Genomic DNA, 23,405 nt, shown 5'->3' with positions numbered 1-23,405 from the left:
GTGAAGTGTCTTGGGATGTTTGATTCACTTAGTGTCCAAAAATCTATCGCTCTCTGCCTTGAATATACTTAACGACTGAGCATCCACAGCACTCTTGGGTAGAGAATTCATTTTGGATCAAGTACTGGAAGGCTACAGCCACTTGTGAAGCTGCACTCGATTATGGGTCACAGGATACACTGAACAGAAAATTGTGGGGGGGGGGGGAATAATTTGTAACACATCTTTTGAAAACTTAACTTTCATGCTGACTGTGTGTGTGTGTGGTTGACCTCTGCTGCGTCTACCCAACCATGGCTGGGGATGGTGCTAGATGATCTGAGGATAGAAAATGCTTCAGTCTTGTACTTGTATATAAAAAAAAAAGCTTAATTTTATGAAATATGTCGATGTAAAAAACATTTCTTAATTTTTGATTAGCACGATTAACATTGGTATAGAATATTTTACAGAAATGGCAGCCTTCAAAGGGTTAACAACATCCAAATCTCTAATTTCATTACTCAAATGGTGCAGCAACTTTTAGTGAAGAGAATAACTCAAATCAATTCATGACCTAATAGTATAACCATCCACTGAGGATCTGGGGCACAATATAATTTGGCAGTTGAGTATGAATACAAGTTTTAAAATCCAGGAGCCATTACATGTTAAAGATTTTCTGAACACATTTGCTCTCAGTATTTAGTTTTGCCAACCTTCCCCAGTCACTTTCTTTGCTTGCCAACACTTTTGTTTTGATAAAGGGTATATTTCAACGTGTGTTCTCCACCTGTGAGACCATGGTAGAGACAACTAGTTGGTCTGACAGTCCAAAACCTTCCACTACACTCGGGACACTGGCTAAAAGTAACATTTCTGTGAGGGGGGCAAAGTACGTACAGACTACAAAACCAGCCAGTCACCGTAGCAGCTGGTAACTTCTTTCATAGTTGGGTGGATGGAGAGAAACAGAACAACGGCACTTTAAACATGTTCCTGATTAAAATTAAAATTCCAGGTAGTGGAGAAACTGTTGCGAAGAAGGCCAATGGAATAATTGCAGTACAGGAGAGCAGCCATTGATTGTATCCTGTGCCTTTGATAACACTCCAGTGGAACATTAATCTCTTACCAATGTGAATTGTAGCAAAACTTGTATATGTTGTGTTGATGGATTTGTGTTCAGAGTTTGATGCCTAACATTGATGACGTGAAAATGTTTGGTTTCTTGTATCCTGGAGATTCATTGTACACAGCATGGAGCTTCTAGGATCTTTTTAACTGAATGTTTTCCCATAGTGCTTCAATGAAGAACTCTTGACTTTTTAGTGAAGGGCTATTTCAAGGGTTGCATGAGCTGCAAGGAGACCTAGGAAAAGGAAGGCAAAAAAAAAGGGACTTTCACTCAAATAAGTATTGCCCCCTTTTTCCCTGGGAATTAGAGGGACAAGAGGAGAGAGCCTGAAATTAGCTTGTGTGTTAATTTTATGATTTTGTTTTGTTTCGATGAAATATAGTTGCAGGGTTCTTAAAGTGAATATTTAACTTGGATAGTACTTTAATTGTATCCCTCTATCTCAAAACTGTTTCAGAATATGGATGGGGGTAATGTTTAGTATGTGAACACTGGATCATTTGTGAGAGGCCCCCTGCTTGTGGCTGTTCTGACAGTACCGAGTTGTTTGAGTAATTACTCAGACTTCATGTCTGCCCAGTTGGAATCTCTTCAAGACATGCGTACCTTGTGGAAAAAAGAGGCCAGGGAGCCCGGAGTAGAATAGATCTTCTGTTTTAATATCTCGAGGGGTGGTTTAATTGACCCTGCCTTTGGCAGGTATTGCAGCAAATTCTAGAGAAAGAGGGAGGAAGGAACAGGAGCGAGAAAAAGTTTTCAAATTTGTACTTTTGGGGCCGTGATTTCAGAAACACTTTTTTTGTTGTGCATGACATTACTAACTGAAGTTCCTTTTACCTTTTTGAAATGGTTGTAGATTTCGAACATCAAATCTGTTCACTGACACAATTGTTGAAGGTTTACCAGTGACTCACCCACAGAAGTTTAGTTGCATGGTGACCTGTTCATGGAAGTAGTTCACTTTCCCCAGTGTAGGACAACAAAAAGAAAAGTACAAGTGTTTTTTTGTGGTCATCACAAGACAAATGTTTAAGACCGCTGCTTTACCTGTGTAGAAGAAAGTGTCTTGGCGTTTACGTACCATGAAAATTATTTTAAAAATTTCCAGTATTATTGACCTAGCGCAAGCTGTCCAGTGAATTAGCCTGATGTCCAGCATGCTAAAACCGAGTGGAAGTTTACTATATTTTACCGTGATTCGTTAATGTTATGCGTTCCTAATCTTGCAGCGTTTGAAGTGGCACTGTGGGGTGGGAGGGGAGACAGTGGGTATGCATTCACTGTTGGTGAAAAATGAAGTTAGCAGATGAACTTCTGTGGACCTCTGCATTTTGCAGGTTCTGAAATTGATAGATTTGACAAGTGCTTGGGAGCGTATTGCATGTCGGTTTTCCCCACAAAAGCATTAGAGAGGCTAATCCGGAGAAAGGAAGATTAAAGTACTGCTGAATGAGAATAAGGGAATCAAACTATATGTGGCTTTCAGGGGGGTGTAGAATTGTATTTGTTTGTTTCTTTACCCATTTTTCTGTTCTTGCTGGGGCAAGCACAGTCATTAAAACCTACATTCAGGTTTTACTAGAGGTAAAGTTTCTTTCGTACCCAATTCAAGTCAGTGAACCTCAAGATGTGGACAAAAAAATAAATGAGGATCTCTAAAAGTAACCTATTTATAGAACAGGAGTACTCCCTCCCGTTTTCCTTTCTCCTTTCTTGAAACCATTAACTACTTCTTGCTGAAGTATAGTTCCACAGGTGGTCGTCATAGTCATAACGGCACAGAAGGAGGCCATTCAGCCCATCGAGTCCGTGCCGGCACTCTGTAGAGCAATCCAGTCAGTTCCATTCTCCCCTCTATCCCCGTAGCCCTGCAAGTTTATTTCCCTCAAGTGCCTATCCAGTCTCCCCTTGAAAACATTGAGTGTCTCCGCTTCCACCACTTCCGTCGGCAACTAATTCCAGGTCATCGCCACTCGCTGCGTAAAAAAGTTTTTCCTCACATCCCCCCCCATATCTCTTGCCCAAAACCTTAAATCTGTGTCCCCTAGCCCTTGTACCATCAACTAGTGGGAACAGCCTTTCCCTGTCTCGCCTATCCAAACCTGTCATAATCTTCTACACCTCTATCAAATCACCCCTCAACCTCCTTTGCTCCAATGAAAACAAATCCAGCTTCTCCAACCTGTCCTTGTAGCTAACATCTCCCATCCCCGGTACCATTCTGGTAAATCTCCTCTGCACCCTCTCAAGGGCCTTCACATCCTTCCTAAAGTGTGGTGACCAGAACTGGACGCAGTACTCCAGTTGTGGCCTAACCTGTGCTTTATAAAGGTTCAGCATAACTTCTCTACTTTTGTACTCAATACCTGTATTTATGAAGCCCAAGATCCCATATGCTTTGCTAACCACTCTCTCTCTATGTCCTGCCACCTTCAGGGACCTATGCACATTAACTCCAGGTCTCTCTGTCCCTGCACACTCTTTAAAACTGTGCCATTAAGTGTATATTGCCTCTCCCTGTTCCTTCTGCCAAAATGCATCACCTCACACTTCTCTGTATTAAATTACATCCGCCACTTGTCTGCCCATTTTGCTAGCCTTTCTATGTCCTGTTACAGTCAATTGATGATATCATCACTGTTTGCCACACCCTCAAGTTTGGTGTCATCAGCAAATTTAGCAATTCTACTCTATTCCAATATCCAGGTCGTTAATAAATATATATATCAAAAAAGCAGTGGCCCCAGCATTGACCCTTGGGGAACACCACTGTCTACCATCCTCCAGTCTGAAAAACAGCCATTTACCACAACTCACTGTTATCCAAGCTGCCACTGACCCACCTATTCCATGAGCCTCAATTTTGGTAACCAGCCTTCTATGTGGTACTTTGTCAAATTCCTTCCAAAAATCCATGTAGACAACATCCATTGCATTCCCTTCATCAATCCTCTTTTTGTTACTTCATTAAAAAATTCAATTAGATTAGTCAAACACGATCTGTCTTTTACAAATCCATGTTGGCTCTCCTTAATTAGCTTAAACCTCTCCATGTGCCTGTTAATTTTTTCCTTGATTATTGTTTCTAAAACTTTACCCACCACTGATGTTAAACTGACTGGCCTGTAGTTATTAGGATTGTCCTTACACCCTTGAACAATGGTGTCACATTTGCCACTTTCCAACCCTCCGGCACCTCCCCCGCATCTAGGGACGATTGGAAAATTATGGCAAGCCCTTCTGCTATCTCCTCCCCCAATTCCCTTGGCAACCTGGGATGCAAGCCATCTGGACCAGACGACTTGTCCACTCTAAGTATACCCAGCCTTTCTGGTACATCCTGTCTATCAATTTTCACCCCTTCCATTGCTTCTACCTTTTCCACTTCTACTGATATTTTGTCAGCATCCACCTCCTTAGTAAACACCGATACAAAGTACTCATTGAGTATTCTAGCCTTGCCCTGCGCCTCTAAGCATATATCATCTTTGTCCCTAATAGGCCCCACCCTGCCTATTACTACCTGCTTACTGTTTACATGCCGGTGGAAGATTTTTGTGTTCCCTTTTATGTTAACTGCCATTCCTACTCTCATATTCTCTCTTTGCCAATCTTATTTTCATCTTCACATCCTCTCCCAACTTATTGTATTTGGTCTGGTTCTCCCTTGAAGAATTCACCTGACATGCATCATACATCTCTTTTTTTTTCATCATCTTCTCTATCTCCCTCGTCATCCAAGGAGCTCTTGCTTTGGTTCCCTTACCCTTCCCTCTTGTTGGAATGTACCTAGCCTGTACTTGGAACATCTTCTCCTTAAAGATCTTCCATTGTTCCGTTACAGTTTTTCCTGTCAGCCTTTGGTTCCATTTTACCCTGGATAGATCCTTTCGCATCCCATTGAAGTTCGCCCTATTCCAATTTAGAAGTTCCACTGTAGATTGTTCCTCTCTAGATTGTTAGGTTTTGCTCTCTAGCAGGTTACCCAAGTCGTCGTCATCCCTGTATGTGCTTTGCTAATATGTGTCAAACTATTCAACCGCAGGTACCTTTACTGTTGAGCCTGAACATGTTCTTATCCAATGCTTAATTGCATACTTTTTCCTATTCGGGTTTGCTAGATAACTAATCCAAGGAGGAACCCTGGCCAATTTTCCCTTTCTGAAACCAAGGGTCACTGAGGCCACACCCCGACTTCACCCTGGTGAGATCAATTATCTCAGCACAGGCTGGGGATTAGCGCTGGGCTGTTCTAATGTTAATGTGGTTTGCTATTCACTGGATAAACCTGCTGACCATCAGCAAGGGGGCTGGGGGTGGAGGTGAGAATCACCAAAATATATTTTTTAATTTGGTTAGGCTATGGAGTGGACTGAAGCAGTTGGGTGGTTCATTAGAAAAGATATGTGACTGAGATATGTTGAACATACATACCTCGCCTTTCACATTTTAAGAAAAGAGATTAAGTGAATTTTAACAAGTTTTTGTTTTCCTTTCCAGGCATTTGCTTTTGAAGGCTGGTCAAATACAATGTTTGTGATGCAGTACCTGCTGTCCTGTGTAATGGGGTAAGTGTATGTTGTCTTTAAACTCCTATTGACAGTTCTAGTGTCGTACAGAAAAAAATTGCTAGTTTGCAGTTCCTTTTTTCCAATGAACCGTTTCCAGTTGAACCTGCTGGAGGAACAAACACTAATGGATCAATGTACCACCCAGCATGGTACTGGGCTAAACAGACCAGGAAGGTTCTAGGTTCAAATCTCTAGCCTCTGCTGAGTTAGCTGTTCTCAGCTGGGGTAGCTGCGCAAATAGAGGTCAACGAATATGATTTGATTGGGATTACGGAAACATGGCTCCAGGGTGGCCAAGGCTGGGAACTCAACATCCAGGGGTATTCAATATTCAGGAAAGATAGGCAAAAAGGAAAGGAAGGTGGGGTAGCATTGCTGGTTAAAGAAGGGATTAACACAATTGTAAGGAAGGATATTAGCTCTGATGATGTGGAATCTGTATGGGTAGAACTGAGAAATACCAAGGGGAGAAAACGTTAGTGGGAGTGGTATATAGACCTCCCAACAGTAATGCGGAGGTTGGGGATGGCATTAAAAGGGAAATTAGAGAAGCGTGCAATAAGGGCACAGCAGTCATCATGGATGACTTTAATCTACATATAGATTGGGCTAACCAAATTAGTAACAATACTGTGGAGGAGGAATTCCTGGAGTGTTTACGGGATGGTTTCCTGGACCAATATGTCGAGGAACCAACCGGAGATCAGGCCATCTTAGACTGGGTATTATGTAATGAGAAAGGATTAATTAGCAATCTTGTACGAGGCCCCTTGGGTCGGAGCGATCATAATATGATCGAATTCCTCATTAAGATGGAGAATGAAGTAGTTGACTCAGAGACTAGGGTCCTGAATTTAAATAAAGGAAACTACGATGGTCTGAGGCGCGAGTTGGGTAGGATTGATTGGGGAATGTCACTCAAAGGGTTGACAGTGGATAGGCAATGGCAAACATTCAAAGACCGCATGGATGAACTACAGAATTTGGCATAAAAATAAAACAAAAAAGGTGACTCAACAAGGGAAATTAGGGATAGCATAAGATCCAAGGAGAGGACATATAAATTGGCCAGAAAAAGCAGTAAACCTGAGGATTGGAAGCAGTTTAAAATTCAACAAAGGAGGACAAAGGGATTAATTAAGAAAGGGAAAATAGAATATGAGAGTAAGCTTTCAGGGAACATAAAAACTGACTGTAAAAGCTTTTATAGATATGTGAAGAGAAAAAGATTGGTGAAGTCAAGCGTAGGTCCCTTGCAGTCAGAATCAGGGGAATTTATAATGGGGAACAAAGAAATGGCAGACCAATTAAATACATATTTTGGTTCTGTCTTCACAAAGGAGGACGCAAATAACGTCCCAGACATGTCGGGGAACATAGGGTCTGATGAAAGGGAGGAACTGAAATAAATCAGTATTTCTAGGGAAATGGTGTTAGGGAAATTGATGGGATTGAAGGCTGATAAATCCCCAGGGCCTGATAATCTACATCCTAGGGTACTTAAGGAAGTGGCCCTAGAAATAGTAGATGCATTGCTGATGATCTTCCAACATTCGATGGAATCTGGAACAGTACCCATGGATTGGAGGGTAGCTAATGTTACCCCACTATTCAAAAAAGGTGGCAGAGAGAAAACGGGGAATTACAGACCGGTAAGCCTGACATCGGTAGTGGGGAAAATGCTAGAGTCCATTATAAAAGATGTAATAGCAGAGCACTTGGAAAACAGTGACGGGATTGGACAAAGTCAACATGGATTACAAAAGGTAAATCATGCTTGACTAATCTACTGGAATTTTTTGAGGATGTTACTGGTAAAATAGATAAGGGAGAACCAGTGGATGTGGTGTATTTGGACTTTCAGAAGGCTTTCGATAAGGTCCCGCATAAGAGATTAGCGTGTAAAATTAAGGCACAAGGGATTGGGGGCAAGGTATTGACTTTGATAGAGAACTGGTTGGCAGACAGAAAGCAAAGAGTTGGAATAAACGGGTCTTTTTCCGAGTGGCAGGCAGTGACTAGTGGGGTACCGCAGGGATCGGTCCTCTGACCCCAGCTATTCACAATATATATTAATGATCTAGACAAGGGAACTAGATGTAATATCTTCAAATTTGCAGACGACACAAAGCTGGGTGGGCGTGTGTGCTGTGAGGAGGATGCTGAGAAACTCCAGGATGATTTGGGCAGAAGCATGGCAGATGCAATATAACATGGATAAATGTGGTGTCAAAAACAGGAAGGCAGATTATTATCTGAATGGCAATAGATTGGGAGAAGGGGAAGTGCAATGAGACCTGGGTGTCCTTGTGCACCAGTCGCTGAAGGTAAGCATGCAGGTGCAGCAGGCGGTTAAGAAGGCAAATGGTATGTTGGCCTTTGTAGCGAGCGGGTTTGAGTACAGGAACAAGGATGTCTTGCTGCAGTTGTACAGGCCTTGGTGAGACCACATCTTGAGTATTGTGTGCAGTTTTGGTCGCCTTATCTGAGGAAGGATGTTCTTGCCATGGAAGGAGTTCAGCGAAGATTCACCAGGCTGATACCTGGGATGGCAGGAATGACGTATGAGGAGAGATTGGGCCGATTGGGCTTGTACTCGCTGGAGTTTAGAAGAATGAGAGGGGCTCTCATTGAAACTTATAAAATTCTGACAGGACTGGACAGACTAGATGCAGGAAGGATGTTCCTGATGGTCGGGGAGTCCAGAACCAGGGGTCACAGTCTAAGGATAAGGAGTAAGCCATTTAGGACAGAAATGAGGAGGACTTTCTTCACCCAGAGAGTGGTGAACCTGTGGAATTCTCTACCACAGAAGGCAGTAGAGGCCAATTCATTAAATATATTCAAGAAGGAGTTGGATATATTTCTTAAGGCTAAAGGGATCAAGGGGTATGGGGCGAAAGCAGGGACAGGGTACTGAATTTGGATGATCAGCCATGATCGCATTGAATGGCGGGGCAGGCTCGAGAGGCCGAATGGCCTACTCCTGCTCCTATCTTCTTTATAACAATAGAATGATTCACTTGGCCACAGTGTCCCTGGGCTAGGAAATAGGGGGTGGGAAAGAGAAAATCAATTGGAGTTTATACTTCTGAAGGCTGTACAGTGACTCCTGCTGGAAACGTGCATATATGAACGTTGGGCGAGGTCAAGATCAAGCTCTGCTGGGATACCATTCATAATCAAATACTATGCCAAAACTCATTATTTAGCCTTGCACCTGAAGCATTGCCATTTGGGTAAGGTACTGGAGAGCAGCTGGCATTTGTAGAACTGTACCTGAGCACAAGTAGTGTATTTAGATATTCTTCGCCACTCTCCTTGGTATTTTGTGGCACCCATTGCTCTCCCAGAACAGAACCACAACTGTCTCGCCTTCCACTCCCGGCAAACATCTCTCACCTCCATAATTTAACCCTCTAAGCCCCAGTATCATTCTGGTGAATCTGCACTGCACTCCCTCTCAAGGCAAATATATCCTTCTTGCGGTGCTGTACCCAAAACTGAATGCAGTAATATAGACGGGGTCTGTCCAAGATGCTATCAACTGAAGTATAACCACCTCCCCTTTGTATTCCAGCCCACTTGCGATAAAGGCCAACATTCCATTAACCTTTTTGATTGCTTTTTGTACATGTCTACAAGCTTTAACATATTGTCACACTTATCCACAGTAAATTGCATCTGCCCATTCTGCCAATCTGTCTTGTGTATATAAATGCACGATGTTGCTAGTAGTGGCACATAAGACTTATTATGTAAATGTGCATAGTATTAAATGGTAAAGTGGTAGCATAGATAGAGGGATGGCTGAAGGTTAGAAAGCAGTCGGGGTAAATTGACAAGATATTGCTAGTAGTGTGCTCCAACCCCTAATGTCTCTGCTGGGTCCTCCCTTGTACTCTGTACATAAGAGAATAGGACAGGGACAAAGAGAATAATATCCAACATTACTAAAAAGAAAGAAGAAAGAAAGAAAACTTGCATTTATATAAGTGTCATTTGATACCTCGGGATTTCCCAAAGCACTTTGCAGCCAATGACATACTTTTGAAGTTTAGTCCATGTTGTAATGTAGGAAAACATGGCAGCCAGTTTCACACGGCAAGCTCCCACAAACAACAGTGAGATAATGATCAGATCATTTGTTTCCGTGGTGTTGGCTGAGGGATTAATACTGGCCACGACATCGGTGAGAACTCCCCTGCTCTTTGAATAATGCCATGGAATCTTTTACGTCCACCTGAGATGGCAGACCGTCTCGGTTTAACATCTCTTCCGAAAGACAGCACCTCTGACAGTGCAGCACTCCCTTGAAGTGTCAGCCTGGATTATCTGCTCCAGTCTCTGGAGTGGGACTTAATCCCACGACCTTCTGACTCTGAAGCAAGTGTGTTACCACTGCACCAAGGTTGTCACCTTAAATTAGAGGGCATGACAAACTGCAAGGCTGTTTTCCTAGCTGGTGACATCGCCAGAGCAGCTGTGGAAGATGGTCCTGTCCTTTAATACCCACATGCAGTATTCAGGACTGAATTAGAAAAAAATAAAAATTAAGACCAAAATATATTTTTAAATGCAAGTCTTATTTGAGTTTCGTTGTACCAAGCAATACTGAGATATATAAACATAAAATGCTGCAAAAACTCAGGTCAGGCAGCATCTGTGGAGAGAGAAACAGAGTTAACATTTCAGGTCTGTAACCTTTCATCAGAACTGGAAAATGTTACAGATGTAACCGGTTTTAAGCAAGCATAGAGCAGGGAAAGTTGGGGGTTGGGAAGAGGGGAGGAAAGAACAAAAGGGAAGGCCTGTGATAGGGTGGAAGGAAGGAGAGAATAAATCACAAAAGAGAGAGTGCAAGACAAAAGGGGGTGGTAATGGGACAAGTAAAGAAACAAAATATGGGTCTAGAGCAGCTGTAAATGGCAACAGCAGAATCATTACCAGCATGTGCTGTCTGGAAAAAATAGGAGCAGTGGTTATGATCTGAAATTGTTCAACTCCATGTTGAGTCCAGAAGGCTATAAAGTGCCTAATCGATAAGATGAGGTGCTGTTCCTTGAGCTTCATTGGAACAGTGTAGGAGGTCGAGGTCAGAGTGGGGCGGAGAATTACATTTGCAAGCGACCGGAAGCTCAGGGTCACGCTTCGAGTGAATGGAGGTGTTCTGTGAATGGATGCCTCGGGATTAAGAGGCAGTAAGAGCTAGAAAAGGAGTGTCAAATAAATTAAAATGTTAACCTAGCATGACTGTGTGTTAGAGTTTGTTTAACAGATGTGGAGACTTAAGTTCTTAAATGACTATGCATAAAATCTCTATAATGCAACATCAGTATCTTAATGTATCAGGAAAGCTGTGAGATTCAGGGTGTTGATTAATTGAGTTTTTTTTGGTCTGCAATGGGGCAAGATCCTGGTGGCAGAACATAAGAACGTAAACAGGAGCAGGAGTAGGCCAATTGGCCCCTCGAGCCTGCTCCGCCATTCAATTAGATCATGGCTGATCCAATCTTGGCCTCAACACCACTTTCCCGCTCTCTCCCCATACCCCTTGACTCCCTTGTAGTTCAAATGTCTGTCAATCTCCGCCTTGAATATATTCGATGACTCCGCCTCCACTGCTCTCTGGGGTAGAGAATTCCAAAGATTCACGACCCTCAGAGAGGAAATTGCTCCTCATCTCCGTCTTAAATGACCCCTTATTCTGAAACTATACCCCCTAGTTCTAGATACCCCCACTAGGGGAAACATCCACCCTGTCAATCCCCCTCAGAATATTATATGTTTCAATAAGATCACCTCTCTTCTAAATTCCAATGAGTATAGGCCCAACCTAGCAAGTTCATATCTGGAAAATCCATCACTGTTTATGAAACTAAGGGCATATCAGTTGATTGAGCAGAGTTTTGACCTCGTATTACAGGAAACTTTGGTTTATCCGGAGGTTGTATGTCCGGAAACCTCGATCTACCAGCAGAAATCAGGAGCCGTTTTGTTACGTTTTTTTTCTTCTCGTGGCTTTGTTTTCAACAGTCGGGCTCTGGAAAGTCTCTCTGAAGCTGTTGCTAAGCTACAGAGACGCTTCCAAGGTACGGGCCGACTGTTTACAAGCTGTTGCTAAGCAACAGTGTTTGTTGTCAGATACGGAGATGAAAACCTCCGTATGCTTCAACATTAACTTTGTATGTCCGGCAGTTTTGATAGATCGGCAACAGCTCGGTCCCGTCGGTGCCGGATATAACAAAGTTCCCTGTATGTTGGTAACAATCGCTATTTAAACTTAAGGAAATCTGTGCTTTAATCTTGCCATATTTTGGATGTGACATTAAATCAAGACTCTGTCTGCCCCCCCTCGTGTATGTAAAAGATCCCACAGCACTATTCAAAGAGCAGGGGAGTTCTCTCTGGTGTCCTGGCCAATATTTATCCCTCAACCAACCTCTCAAAAACAGATTATCTGGCCATTATCTCATTGTCATTTGTAGAGCCTTGCTATATGTAAATTGTTTGCCCTGGTTGCCTACATGAGAGCAATTACTATACTTTAAAAAGTATTTTAATTGGCTGTAAAGCACCGTAGAACGTCTTGAGGACGTGAAGACTATAAATGCAAGTTTTTTTCTTTTTTTTTCTTCTTTGATCGTCATTCCAAGACCTCCAAATTGCTTCTGCTTATCGCTGCCACCAGTAACAGACCTTTAATCACTAGTACCTCATTCCTATATTTTACAGCTGAAAATGCTCTCTCTCAATATAACCTAAATCTACATTTACACTATTGGATGCTTTTCACATTGTGGAATTAGTATGATAATTTCTCACGTCCACCATTATACTTTACTGAAATTGTAGTGACAGCATTCGCTTTTTGGTTGTTAATCGAGGCAGTGCCGTATGTCTGTATATAAAAAATGAGGGAAAGTGCCCAATTTTTTTCCCCGACTCCTCCTGGGGTACAGTTCCATATATAACAGTAGCCTTCTTGCAACTTGCCTAAAATGGTCATTCTTCGTGTGTGAGCTGAGACAGTTAGAGTCAACAGTTAGCTGATGGGCCATCATAGCCAAGTCTGCTTTTCTCCTCATTAGACATGCATATTCAAACACCAGTCTTTGGATAACAATCAGGAATGGGATGCTGACTTCCCAGTAAACCCAGGGTACTGATGCCAGTTAGAGTTTTCCTGGTGTCCTGGCTGACGAATGGAACCTGAGACCTTTCTGGTTTGCAAATTAATGAGGACTAGAAGATTGGTGACAAGTGACGCCATTTGAACTCCGAACACCATGTATTATAGGTTGTCTCATTTGGCTAGGTGAAAAGGTAGATGATACAGGTAGCTGGTAAGTGTCAGCTATTATTATTGTAAATAGATGAGCACCATATTTTGGGGGGAGGGTGGTCAAAGCATAAGTACAATAAATGCTTTAACATTTTTTTAAATGCTCAGTTTTTCTACATAAAACCATCAGTTTAGCACTGTTTTACGCAATATTTTAAATGTGCATTATGTCCCAAAGCTCTGGACAGACTTGCTATAGAATCTGTATTCTTAAGCTACAAGTTTAGGTGGGTTTACCACAAAGTGGTGCAACAAAATTTGAGGGATTCTAATTCCAGTTTTGAAAATGAAGGAGGTAACACAGTCTAAGGTTTTTTAATTAAACTTGGTTTGTAAAGGGAATGACCTACAAATTATGCCAAGTATGGTACCAGACAGTGCAGGTTCCACCTGTAAACCCCAATCTTCGCTGTGCCATTGCGAGTCACCGACGAGGGTTCGGGTGCTTTCCCAAAGGGGGAATCATTACTGGGTCAGTCTTGCTTAAATCATAATGATCAGGTCAGAGTCTGAACCAAATCAGCTGCAGATGATGCCTGAAGGGAGGCAATAATTGAAGAGCTTTTGCCCTCTGCGAAATTGGTACTTGATTAAATATCATCTCTAGTGTTTGTGTGAATAGTTGAGCTGCCAACCCTGTCACTTCAGTGCTAGATATACCTCATCTTGAAAGTGAGAAATGTGGTTTCTAATGGAAAATTCCTCCATGCCTGGTAGGAATGTTTTCTCTTCCTGAATTTATTGAATTAAAAAATTGCTTTTCAGTATGGAGCAAATCATTTTTATCTAAATGTGTTGAAATTGTAAAACCATCATACTTTTTCAGTGCTATTTGGAACATTTTCTAAAGATGAGCTTTTATTTGACCATTCCACTTTCTTTTTAATAGGTTTGTTCTTATGTACTCTACAGTTCTGTGCACTCAGTATAATTCTGCTCTTACTACAACAATTGTTGGCTGCATTAAGGTAAGGTGGGACAAACTTTTTATTAAAGGATCATCTTTTCTACAGTGTTTGGCATGCCTTTTCAAGCACCCTTCTGAAGGTGGTGTCTTATGCTAGGTATGGTTCCATAGCTGTTGGCTATCCTCCAGCAGCAAGTGGTTAGTCATCATGTGTAAACCTAGAAGCGAATGTTTTTGGTTACTTGACCATGGCAAGGGTAAGGGGTCCACAGCGGAGCCTAATCCTATTTACATGCTCAATTGGCACTAGAGGTTGCTTGATAGCGATCATTGTTGGAAACTCGGGCATATTATCTCTCTTTCCTCCCTGCCCCAATACGACCTTCAAGCCTTGGGGCACTGAGGCCAATTATGTGGCACACCTTTTTATTGTGCTGTCACACATTTTACCTAACATTGTGTTTGCTAAACGAACTTCATAATGGGGGGAGGGGGTGTGCCCCTTTTTATGGCTCCATATGGGAAAAGGTTGCAATATCTGGCAAAGGAAGTGCCCTCTGGTTCTATGGTCTAAAGTGAGCTGGAACAGTAAGTCGTCTTTAACTTTGGTGCCATCACATCCACATGTATTTCTTGCAAAGGATCACTGGATAGCAATCAGGATCTCCCTTTCCTTTCATGGTTATTTTTCCTGGTGAATTCAATTTCACCCCTTAGCATAGGGACATTAAGATGAATTGTGTTGCAGTTTGGCACTGATTCACTAACTAATCCAGAACAGACATGGGATGCTTCAGGTCTGGATGGCTCTGGACACTTATCCTCTAAGCTATTAGGTACCTAAAATTTTATTTTCTGCGCACTGTAGAAAATGCAGAGAAAATTCTCCCATTTATACTTGCGCTACCTGAAATTTTCTCATTAGTAATGTTAATATCTAGAAATCAATTAATAAATATAATTTATGGTAGACTAGTAGTTATGGTACTGAACTAGCAACCAATAGTTCACATCCCATCATGGCATTGTTGTGAAATTGAATTCACTGGAAAGGGACCGAACTGCTTTCTGAAATAACAGCCTTGCTTTAAGCGAAGGCTGTTCTTGCTGCAATGACACTACATTGAGGCCTCCTGCTTTGACTAACAACAACAGCTTGTATTTATATAGCACCTTTAACGTAGTAAAACGTCCCAGGGCGCTTCACAGAAGTATTAGAAGACAAAATTTGACACCGAGCCACATAAGGTGAAATTAGGGCAGGTGACCAAAAGCTTTGTCAAAGATGTAGGTTTTAAGGAGTGTCTTAAAGGAGGATAGAGAGGCAGTGAGGTTTAGGCAGGGAATTCCAGAGTTTAGGGCCTAGGCAACAAAGCTGGGTGATCCTATTCAGTCTCTTAAGGTCCCCACCATCATAGATGCACACTTCCTGGGAACAAACAAAACAAAAAATTGGGCGGGGTATTTGGGTGGGCGGGGGCTAGGGGGAGGAGAGCGAACGGGATTCAGATTTTTCAAATGACAGGAAGCTGAAGTGTTTATTGTGCAAAGGAGGGCAGAAAAATATGAAAATGGGATTTTTATCTATAACATCACACTTGAACAATATCTTCATACTTGGGAGCCATTGAAAGATATGGGTTAGTTATACTTGTAAATTCTGACTCCACCGTAGCATTTAGGAGGGAATTTGATCCATTCCTGATTCCAAGTATAGAGAGCGAACAGCTTGGAATAGGAAAAAAAAATAGAATAATTCAGATCTCTGCAGGCATATGCAAAATATGTGCAGTTTGCTGGTGGATCATTCAATTAACACTGTAATGCACAGACCAGGAAGACTTGCTCTTCACTGAATTATGTAATGCATCTTCATTTAATAGCAAAAGTTTCAAAATAGTGAATTGCTTCTATAGCATGCTTTTAGGTCTTAACATTGCGGTAATGGGAAGCCTTAAGGCTTGTGTAATTTCCTGTAAAAGTACCCTCCAGTGTGCACAAATAAAGCCAAGCCTTTTCTAGCTACACCTTAAATATAGATGTTTATTCAAAGCCAAGAACAGTTTGCCTTGTTTAATTCATTTTAATAGTAACACTTTTTTCCAAGTTTTTACTCTGGATACAGAATGTGTACTTTGTTTTAATTCTGAAACCTTTTCATACAGGGTGCGAGGGAAGTTCTCATTGCATCTGTAGTATGTAAGAAAATTGGAAACATTGGTTTTAACATTACAGTGGTTTATGCAATAGTCTTTTCGAAAGTAGAAAGTGAGGAAATTGGTTAGAATTGTGAACAGTTTGTCATTTTGCAATATCACCATGTCAATTTTTAAATTTAGGCAAAAAAAAACCTGATTGTCCTTATGGCTGTTTACTTGCATTAAAAACATAACCAGCAATTGGCTTCCACTTGCCCAAATGGAGTATGATGTGGAGCTGGCAGTATAGTGTCTTTTGAAATCCAGACTTTAACTGCATTATAAATCTTCCTCTGACTTCGTCAATTTACATAGAATGTTGGACACTTAAATATAATCCATACTGCCGTATCTCATTTATGGCTAGTCAACCACCTCACTTGCTCCATTTCCCACAAACATTAACATGCAGCCTATACCATCCCACGTTTCTTTTTAAAATATATTTAAAATCTTTTTACCTCCCCTCAGAATATTTTGGTGACTTATATTGGAATGTTTCTTGGTGGAGATTATATATTCACATGGACCAACTTCATCGGATTAAATATCAGGTAAGTGATGAGCTTTCTTACCGAGTTGAAAATGAGAAATATGAACTCTATTTTGCATGAGGCTTTTTCTCTATCATGCTGTTTTACAGTTATGAATAACTAAATTTGTGACTGCATTGCAAGAAAGAACTGGTATTTATTTAGAGCCTTACCTCCTCTTTCGGGACATCCCCAATTACTTCGTACAGTGAATTGATCTATTTTTGATGTGCAATCACTGTTACTACATGGGTGACTATGACAGCCATTTTGTACCCAATAAGGTATCACAAATGCAGAGATTAATTGCAAGTTAATCTATTGTAGCTGATGTTGATTGAGGAAGGAATTTGGCCAGGAACTCTTGGTTTAACCTCTTCCATGAGTATTGTACTGAAGATTCAGCCAAAATTGTGCTCGAGTCTTGGATTGGGATATGAATACACAACCTTCAGACTCAGATAACGAGATACTAGCAGACTAATGACGGAGAGTAAGTAGGATGTATTGGCTATCAATTGCTACCAAATACCACTTTTAGCTTGCCAAAAAAGGTTAAGAGGACATGGTTGTTACAAAACCTGGGTGAATGGAAGTCGAGCACTTGTCAGCTTGGTTATCTTCATCCTTGATTGATCTATGTACTTTTGCCTGATTCAGTTCTTGAGGTTGGGGGTCATGAAGTGGATTTGATGTCTATGTCGCAGGAGGGCTTGGTGCAAAGAAACTGGGGTAATGCTAAAAGAACAACTCCAAATGTAATGCTTCACGTGCAATTTAAAATTAGTGTTCCTTTGGAGTTCTGTGATTCTCTTCCTCAGTTTCTACCATTCCTCTTTGTAATGTCTACCTCGCTCTTGGATGCTGGCATTTGTTTGTGTTCAAATTGGCTTTGTTCCTTTCAGAGTCTATAAAGAGTAAACTGGGCTGTCATGATTTTTTAATGCATTTTGTTTTGACAGCATTGCCGGAAGTTTGGTGTATTCCTACATTACGTTCACAGAGGAGCAGTCGACCAAGACATCAGGAAACAGCAGCAGTGCGGACATCAAGGGAAAAATCGCTGTATGAACAGGAAGGAACTTCAGAGAGTTTTAATGGATCAATTTGTGTTTTCTTAGTGCTTTATTCATTTTAATTTCTTTTATAAAAAGGTATGGAGTTGTAAATCCATAACCACATATCAAAGAAATTGTAGGTGATTTTTTAATGTTGGTACATTGATTTTTGAAGGACCAAAAAAATCTATTACAAAAGGGCCCTCTTTTACTAAAGCCTCAGAGTAGCTGAAGGTACTGCCTATCCTCTAGTTGCTCTTCGCCTCGGTCCCATTGCTCCAAAAAGAAATCACTACTCATTGGTATTTTAATCAGTGTGTTTCAAAGTGTCTGTGTTTTACCTCTTCGCACCCCTTTAACAGTGAAGGAACTGGTACAGTAACTAGGCGATCTTGGAGTTGGGGTACATGCTCTGCTTAAAATTAAATTGAATTTAAGTGCTGATGAGTGTAACATGTGCCAATTGTAAGACTACTTGGTTACTGTGCCATCTGGTAACTTGCTTCATTGTTGGTGAGCAGAGAAAGTCACAGTACCAGCAATTTTCAACATACTTCTGATTAAAATTCATGCTCATGAATTGAAAAACTGGGGATGTCTTGTGGAGCATTGGGTGTCAGGTCAGTTGTCTTGTGCACCGGCACAATCAAATTTTGGTCTGCTCATGGACCTCTTCAGTAGAATGGCGTTGTACTGTATTTGTAGGTAAATTGAATCTTGATGGTCTGTTACAGAAGGCCAATATTTAAGAAACCTGTTAAGTTTTTATGAAGTTATGGCATTGCGTAGGAAGACCTCTTATTCTATATTTTCTAGGTTTCTAATTGTAGAAAGAGTTTGGGGAGCAAGAATATAGTTAACTATGAAAATCTGCCATTTTGGCACATCATTTGCACACCTTCAAAGAAATGCTGAGAAAGATCTTTACCTATGCAAAGAGCTCAGTCTGACCTGTACAGGTATCCCACTAATCATGAAGTTACAGATGGATTTTTCATGAGGATTGTTAAATGGAGAGTCGCAATGGAATATTGAACTGCCTTTTTATAGAATTATTTCTGAAATTCAGTTAATTCTAACATTGTTAAAGTTAATGCAACAACTTAATGAAAATTGCCTGATTGAGTTGAATGTTAAAACTTTGTCAGAGTATAAATTTGAATCAATAATAGTTTTCCAACTGTAACATTTTTAACTCTGAACGTTAAACAAAGCCATTTTAAAATGTGTTTATAAAGCTGTCTGAAAAATCTGTTAAAACATTTTGTAACATTTGAAGATTACAAAACCCTCATTCAGATTAAAGTTGCTGGTCAAGCGAGTGAAAATCATTCAGTATCTTGATCCTTTCCAGTCTCTAAATTTTCAGGAAATAGTTGGTATATTAAATTAATGCTTCAAATTTAAAATTCCTTGGTCTGAATCTAGATGTACCAGAATGTGCGATGATTGTTAATTGTTCTGTACTCCAACAGCTTGCTCAAAGATCTGCAATGTGTTGTGATGGCGTCATTACTTTCTTTTTATATAGTGTGTGGAATGTACAGCTCACAAAAAGGAAACCTTAATGTGTTTGAATTTGAGAAAACCGGTAGACTGTAATACCCTTAGTGTGTGTGCGCAATGCTTTAATGAGATGAAAGTCTCTAAAATTTCAATTTTCTGAAATACATGTTCTGGCAAAATAGAATAGTTCATCAAATGACATTTGCTAAACATGACTTTGTGAATACAATTAAGTGAATTAAATTAATAATCGAGCACATTTACAGGTTAAGTAGGTCCTATGGACTTAAGAATCTGCACTGCCCAGACCTTTTTGATGACTCCAGTTACAATGTAGCAGCATTTTACTTTTGTGCAGCACTGAATGTGTTTATGTAACAATACAATAAAGCTCCCTGTATAACTTTGCTGTATTGCGCCAAGATGCTATTTGTTTAGTGGCTGGTTTCAGAAATGCTTATAGTACCGAAAAAATTTCAAATGCTGGTGTTGATCTGTAAACATGTGTAGTTCAATGTGTGTAAACACTGAAGTGCCTAGATATTGAATTTGAGCTGAATTATGAACATTTTTAAATGAGTATATGTGTTTAACCCATCAGAATCTAGATGCATTTTGATTTTGTAAAATCTAGATTTTTCTTAATGCAAGTAGTACCAAAATTGGACACAAAGAAGCTTCTAAATGGTGCTTTTTTTGCTATTTCCTGTTAATGTATATTAAGCAAGTATTCTACTTTTTCTGCTTTTTAATGGTCCATTTTACACATATCCATTGTGATTGAAATTTGGTTGTCAAATATATTTTGTAACACATACAGCTTTATATGGCTCTGATTTACTGAGTGTTTTAGCCTTTTGAGTACATGACTTATTCTGCATCCTACAGCCTCTACACAGAATATTATGAATACGGGTGGACTACAGAAAGTCTGAACCCCACAATTTAAAATACAATATTTTGTAAATTTTACATTGGAAAGTTGTTATTGTAATCGTCAAAAGGTTAATCTGAAAATTTATGGTGGCAATAGATAGAAAAAACATTGAAAAATAGGAGCAGGAGTAGGCCATTCGGCCCTTTGAGCTTGCTCCGCTATCAATGTGATCATGGCTGATCCTCTATCTCAATACCATATTCCCGCTCTCTCCCCATACCCCTTGATGCCTTTTATGTCTAGAAATCTATCTCCCTTCTTAAATATATTCAGTGACTTGGCCTCCACAGCCTTCTGTGGTAGAGAATTCCACAGGTTCGCCACCCTCTGAGTGAAGAAATTTCTCATCTCAGTCCTAAATGTCCTACCCTGTATCCTGAGACTGTGACCCCTCGTTCTAGACCCCCCCCCCCCCCCCCCCCAAAACCAGGGGAAACATCCTCCCTGCATCCAGTCTGTCTAGCCGTGTCAGAATTTTATACGTTTCCACGAGATCCCTTCTCATTCTTCTAAACTCTAGGAATACAGGCCTAGTCAACCCAATCTTCTCTTATATGACAGTCCTGCCATCCCAGGAATCAGTCTGGTGAACCTTCGTTGCACTCACTGTATGGCAAGTATATCCTTTCTTAGGTAAGGAGACCAAAACTGCACACACTACTCCAGGTGTGGTCTCACCAAGGCCCTGTATAACTGTAGTAAGACATCCTTGCTCCTGTACTCAAATCCTCTTGCAATGAAGGCCAAGATCTCTTTCCATACATATATTTTGTGGGATGGGTTTCATTTTATGTTTCTCAAATGTGAAGATTTGAGCAGAAAAGCAGCTGCCATTGGGGAGAAAGGGAATGTGTCTATCTCTTCGATGACAAAATGCAACATAATACAGCAATTGATTTTAAATCTGACTTGAGCAGTGACTGAATATAATTATTTTACTCTTTTATTAAGACCTTTATCTCAATCCAGTGGTGGTCATGAATTGTGGCTTTTTATAATGGGGAATAATAATGCACATTGATAAATGTATGCGGGGATTGGAGTGTGCCCTAAAATTGAACTTCAATAAAACTGAATCTTTTAGTTCAGTTCTGCAATTTAAACTTCTGGTTCACCCAGAAAAATGATTTCATAGTTGTCACTTATACTACATGAACTCTTGGGACTGCAGTTTAAAAACAGTAACCATATTATTTATGTCCATGATGAGTCTTACTTATACTTGGAACAAGCAGCATTGTTCTTGCTGTCAACTCGAGAGTGCAAGATAGGTCTTGATAATGAATGTCTTTTTGGCCCACTTCATTTAATTTTTATAAAGTACAAACCCTTCCATTTTCCCCATTGTAGTATTTGATGTTTTAAACACGGTCACAAAATGGGTTTGGGAAATGAAAATTAAAGGTGGTAAGGTTACCAAATAGGAAATGAACAAATCTAGGACATGAGTGGTTTAGGGTAAATCAAGCTTGGTATATCTGGAAGTTTTCATTTTAATTTTACTGTGGACTCCTTAGGACTAAAAAATGTTGGAGGGAATTGCTTCAGTTTATTTTCTTTGCAACATGTACTACTGACAAAGTGCTGTCACCAGTTGTAAATAAATGCAAATACGAAGTGTGCAGTATGACTTCTTCAGTCAGTCTGAATAAAGGCTCAAATTATCCAAGCACCCAGCAATACTCATCCAAATGTTAAAAATTTTATCCTGATTTTATACAGACGATAATGGTTTACTGTCAGTATTCACTTTATCCATACAAGTTGGGTTTTTTAAATTTCATGCTATTAATGCATTCCATTATCAAAATTTATTTTTCCAGGTCCAAATCTTTAATAAAGGGCCTCAGTCACTCTATACTTTCAAGGTTTAAGCCAAGTAATGTAATCATGAAATTTCTGGAGTGCTCTAGGTATTGTTTGCTGTTTCAGAATTCTTCAATAATTAGTAGATCTGTCAAAAAAACATCCTACCCCATTAGTTTACACAAGGTGTACAAGTTTTTAAAAGGACACTGCACTACCACAATAAGAACTCTTTTTTGAAAATTACCTTGAATGTACAGCATAAAATGCTAGTACAAGGGCACAGTACAAATAGTATTTTGATTGTCTTCGGTCAGTATTTTGTAATGCTAGCATTTCATTGAGGTATGCAGAGAGACTATAAAATGTTTTAGAATGTCATTCCTTCTAATATGCAAAATGGTACAGCAACAACAGAACTTTGTACAGTTTAATGAGATTAAAGTGAAAGGCAATGTTAGATGAAAGTGCAGCTTTTTGAAAAATAATTTTGTGCATTCTTCACTTGAATAACCAGTTGATGGATTTTATATATATATGTATCTTTACCAAAATAAACTTCTTACAGCAAGTCTGCATACTGTCATGATTGCCTGAAAACTATTAGGTTTATGCATTGCTAATTCATTTGGTGCTTATGCATACCAGTGTAAAATTAAGCTGATCTCACTGAGGTTACACATGTTGACCATGGTCTGTGTTGAGTTAACTGACCTCCGGTGGTAGGTGGGGAGAGGGGTTAAAATTGCCCATTGTGCCCTGGGTTAAGGTAGGAAAAATCATGGTGTATCTGCCTTTGATCACTGAAAATCTGCTGACGCTCATGGCTTAGTCTTGGATATGAAGAATGACCACATGGATAAAGTTCAGGGAAGCTTTTAATGACTAACTGCGCCTTGTCTGAATTCCTGCCTTTGGGGTAGATAAGGGGATGTATTAGTGCACCAATTTTTTGAAGGTAGCATTTGCAGATGACCTGTCTAATGAAAGCCCTGTGTTGGGAAAATGTTGCTTTTAGTGCCCAGTGATTGTATTTAAAATAACTAATTTGTTAACATGTATAAAATGTATTCTTGCTGAAGTATGATGTGGGGACAGGACAGTGAACTGGCAGAAGAGCCATTTATGATGGTCCTCCACCACCACCTTGGTATGGGCAATGAATGTGGCCTTGCCAGTGTCATTCAGATCCTGAGAACAAATACATTCCTCTGTGTAGCATCGTGACGGCACATCCTGATTAGCATATTCTTGCTATAGAATGGAAACCAAAAATGGGAATAAAACAGAACTAAGCAGCTCCATGTGCATTAAGAATTGCAAATACCATTGATTAGATAACTTATACGTTACGGAAGGAGATCTGAAATCTTTTACGATTACTATGCTGTAATCCAGGTATTTTATTCTTACGCCATTGGTTCTCG

The 23,405-nt window shown here is 40.2% G+C and overlaps 1 protein-coding gene across 1 annotated transcript in view; it reads left to right on the top strand.

Annotated features, from left to right (window-relative positions):
- Positions 1 to 22,549, top strand: part of slc35d1a (solute carrier family 35 member D1a) — an 84,552-nt gene extending 62,003 nt beyond the window's left edge. The window contains exons 9-12 of the mRNA XM_085982738.1: positions 5,618 to 5,685; positions 13,923 to 14,001; positions 16,610 to 16,692; positions 17,634 to 22,549. Coding sequence (XP_085838864.1) covers positions 5,618 to 5,685; positions 13,923 to 14,001; positions 16,610 to 16,692; positions 17,634 to 17,742 — 339 coding nt within the window. The 3' untranslated portion in view covers positions 17,743 to 22,549. The remainder of the gene's footprint in view (positions 1 to 5,617; positions 5,686 to 13,922; positions 14,002 to 16,609; positions 16,693 to 17,633) is intronic.
- Positions 22,550 to 23,405: the final 856 nt, after the last annotated feature.

The sequence above is a fragment of the Somniosus microcephalus genome, chromosome 3 (assembly GCF_052327205.1).
Source record: "Somniosus microcephalus isolate GS21.2 chromosome 3, FLI_Smic_1.0, whole genome shotgun sequence".
In the NCBI taxonomy this organism is placed as follows: domain Eukaryota; kingdom Metazoa; phylum Chordata; class Chondrichthyes; order Squaliformes; family Somniosidae; genus Somniosus; species Somniosus microcephalus.
This window is presented reverse-complemented; position numbering and strand designations above follow the sequence as displayed.